The sequence below is a fragment of the Pyrus communis genome, chromosome 9, assembly GCF_963583255.1.
Source record: "Pyrus communis chromosome 9, drPyrComm1.1, whole genome shotgun sequence".
Classification (NCBI taxonomy): domain Eukaryota; kingdom Viridiplantae; phylum Streptophyta; class Magnoliopsida; order Rosales; family Rosaceae; genus Pyrus; species Pyrus communis.
Window position 1 is genome coordinate 25531387 of NC_084811.1, and position 2923 is coordinate 25534309.

The following is a 2923-nucleotide window of genomic DNA, read 5'->3' on the forward strand; positions in this document are numbered from 1 at the left end:
AAAAGGCCGTTCTCCAAAAAGAAAATTAAAAAGGCCAGGCCAGTTCGTACAGACACGAATAAGTCCACGTGAGTGAACGTATTTTTCATACATTTTTCGTTTTGTGGACTCGGATCATCACAGTTTGCTCTCGTTTCATACGGGTTCTCACAGCACAGCAAAAATAAATTTTTTTTTTTTCAAAACACAGTAATACCAAACCAGCCTCATAAAATTAAAAAGGCCGTTCTCCAAAAAGAAAATTAAAAAGGCCAGGCCAGTTCGTACAGACACGAATAAGTCCACGTGAGTGAACGTATTTTTCATACATTTTTCGTTTTGTGGACTCGGATCATCACAGTTTGCTCTCGTCTCATACGGGTTCTTCATGCTAAATATTTTTCTCTCACTTTCCATATTTCAATCATTTCTCTTTGGAAGTGGAGACGTACACAAAAAAAAAAAAAAAAAACCACTTAACTAAAATTAATATTTGATTCTGTTTCTTATTTGTTTATATTTACTTTTAAAAGCACGGGTAAAAGGTGTGCGGAAATTATTTACGTGAAAAACCATGGAATCGCATATAAAATGTCATGCCATCTTGTGATCTCTCTCATTACCAGTCTCTTCCATGTTCCATTCCTTGGTCATATTTCCAATGGAGTTTGAAGTTTCTGGGCTCTTGCAATTGTTTTACACCTTCATTTGCTTTCTTCTATTCTCTATGATCTTCAGCCTTTTCCTATTGAGATCAAAACTATGGTGCAGTTGTGAAATTTGTCAGACCTATCTCACCTCAAGCTGGTCTTTAGAATTCGCAAACCTTTGTGATTGGTATGCACATCTTCTTCAAGATTCTCCAAGCAAAACCATCCACATACATGTTCTAAGAAACACCATCACAGCCAACCCTGAAAACGTCGAGTACATGCTCAAAACTCGATTCGAAAACTACCCGAAGGGCAAACCCTTCTCTACAATCCTTGGCGACTTTCTAGGTCAAGGCATATTCAACGTGGACGGCCACTCATGGAGGTTTCAGAGGAAGATGGCAAGCCTCGAGCTCGATAGACACTCGGTACGATCGTACGCTTTCGAGATTGTCAATCACGAAATCGAGCACCGTCTCATCCCTCTCTTAACATCCGTTTGTTCTAATTCGGATGGTGGTAACGGAATAGTCCTCGATTTACAAGACGTGTTCAAGAGATTCTCGTTCGACACCATATGCAAGTTCTCTTTCGGGTTGGACCCTATGTGCCTAGAGTTGTCACTGCCCTTGTCTGAATTCGCCGTCGCTTTCGACATGGCCTCGAAGTTGTCCGCCGAGAGAGCCATGACGCCATCTCCCATAATTTGGAAGATCAAGAGAATTTTAAATTTGGGGAGCGAGAAGCAACTTAAAGAATCCATAAATATGATCAACGCTTTAGCCAAAGAGGTGATCGCCAGAAAGCGCGAATCGGGATTTTCAACCCAAAGAGATCTCTTGTCAAGATTCATGAGAAGTGTAGAAGATGAAGGCTACTTAAGAGACATTGTTATAAGTTTTCTATTGGCAGGGCGTGACACTATGGCGTCAGCTTTGACAAGTTTCTTTTGGCTCATGGGAACCCACCCGAACGCTGCGTCAGCAATTCGGTTGGAGGCTGATAGAGTGCTTGGAATCAATCAGGGTCTCAAGAGCTTTGAGCAAATGCAAGAACTTCATTATTTACAAGCCGCAATTTATGAGAGCATGAGGCTCTACCCTCCTGTACAGTTTGATTCAAAGTTTTGTGAACAAGATGATGTTTTACCCGATGGCACGTTTGTGAGGAAAGGGACTAGGGTTACTTACCATCCGTACGCAATGGGTAGGATCCAGGAGAGTTGGGGCTCCGACTGCATGGAATTCAAGCCCGACAGATGGTTGAAGGATGGCGTTTTCTTCATGGAAAACCCTTTCAAGTACCCAATTTTTCAACCGGGACTTAGGGTTTGTCTGGGGAAAGAGATGGCTGTGATGGAGATGAAAACTGTTGTGCTTTCACTGCTGAGACGATTTAACATCGAACATGCAGCACATGAATCATGTCGTGTGCCGAAGTTCTCTCCTGGACTCACTGCGACCTTAAGCGGTGGGTTTCCAGTGCTGGTGAAAGAAAGGACTAGCACCACCATCGTGTCATGAGTAATGAGTCATGACTCACGATGGGTCATATATATTCTGCTCAGCCATATGTGGTACATCTATTTTTGGTGCATGTTATATGGGTCTACCAATGCAATAGGGGTGCGCAGTGTGACATGGATGAAACCAGGCCAACCTGTGGCTGAATTCAATGTGTACCATATGTAACCAGAATGTCTGCTTTGGTGCGGTGTACGGTATTTATTTCGGTGTACAAGATGGTGGCAATGTAGCTGGCTTTTCTTGATCACTGTGCAAGTGGATACATATATATTCCTTCATGATATAATTAGCTAAAGCTAGTGATGATTTGCTTTATCTATTTGTCTCGTTTCGTACGCAGAAAGCTGCACAATATTATTTTATGCGAGTACTCTAAGGATGAGGATTCTTCTGATCAAAAAATGTGGATCGTTAAATTTTCATCTAACGGTTATAATTATTATAACTTTAAAAGGATCATCTGTTTGTAGCCATTGTATTTTCATTTAACGATCCATATTCCTTAGTCAGGAGGATCCTCATCCTTAGATCAGTAGAGGATCCTGATCCATATTGATGTGAGTACTCTTGATATATTGGAAGAAGTACACTTACTAATATATATTATAATATTCTACTTCCTTGTTATGTATTCACTAAATTAGGGTACTTTGTTATTCTATGTGAATCCACAAAACCACATACTCGCCAAAAGGGTTTGGTGACTTTGGCTAACTAGGTTTCTAGTCCTACAAACGAAACGATCTTTTTGATAAGGTGCTTTAT

The 2923-nt window shown here is 40.9% G+C and overlaps 1 protein-coding gene across 1 annotated transcript; it reads left to right on the forward strand.

The window, feature by feature from the left end:
• Nucleotides 1-613: 613 nt before the first annotated feature.
• Nucleotides 614-2559, forward strand: LOC137744633 (cytochrome P450 94C1-like). The gene has a single exon (XM_068484407.1). It carries the CDS (start codon nucleotides 614-616, stop codon nucleotides 2153-2155), a length of 1542 nt encoding a protein of 513 aa, XP_068340508.1. The 3' UTR covers nucleotides 2156-2559.
• Nucleotides 2560-2923: the final 364 nt, after the last annotated feature.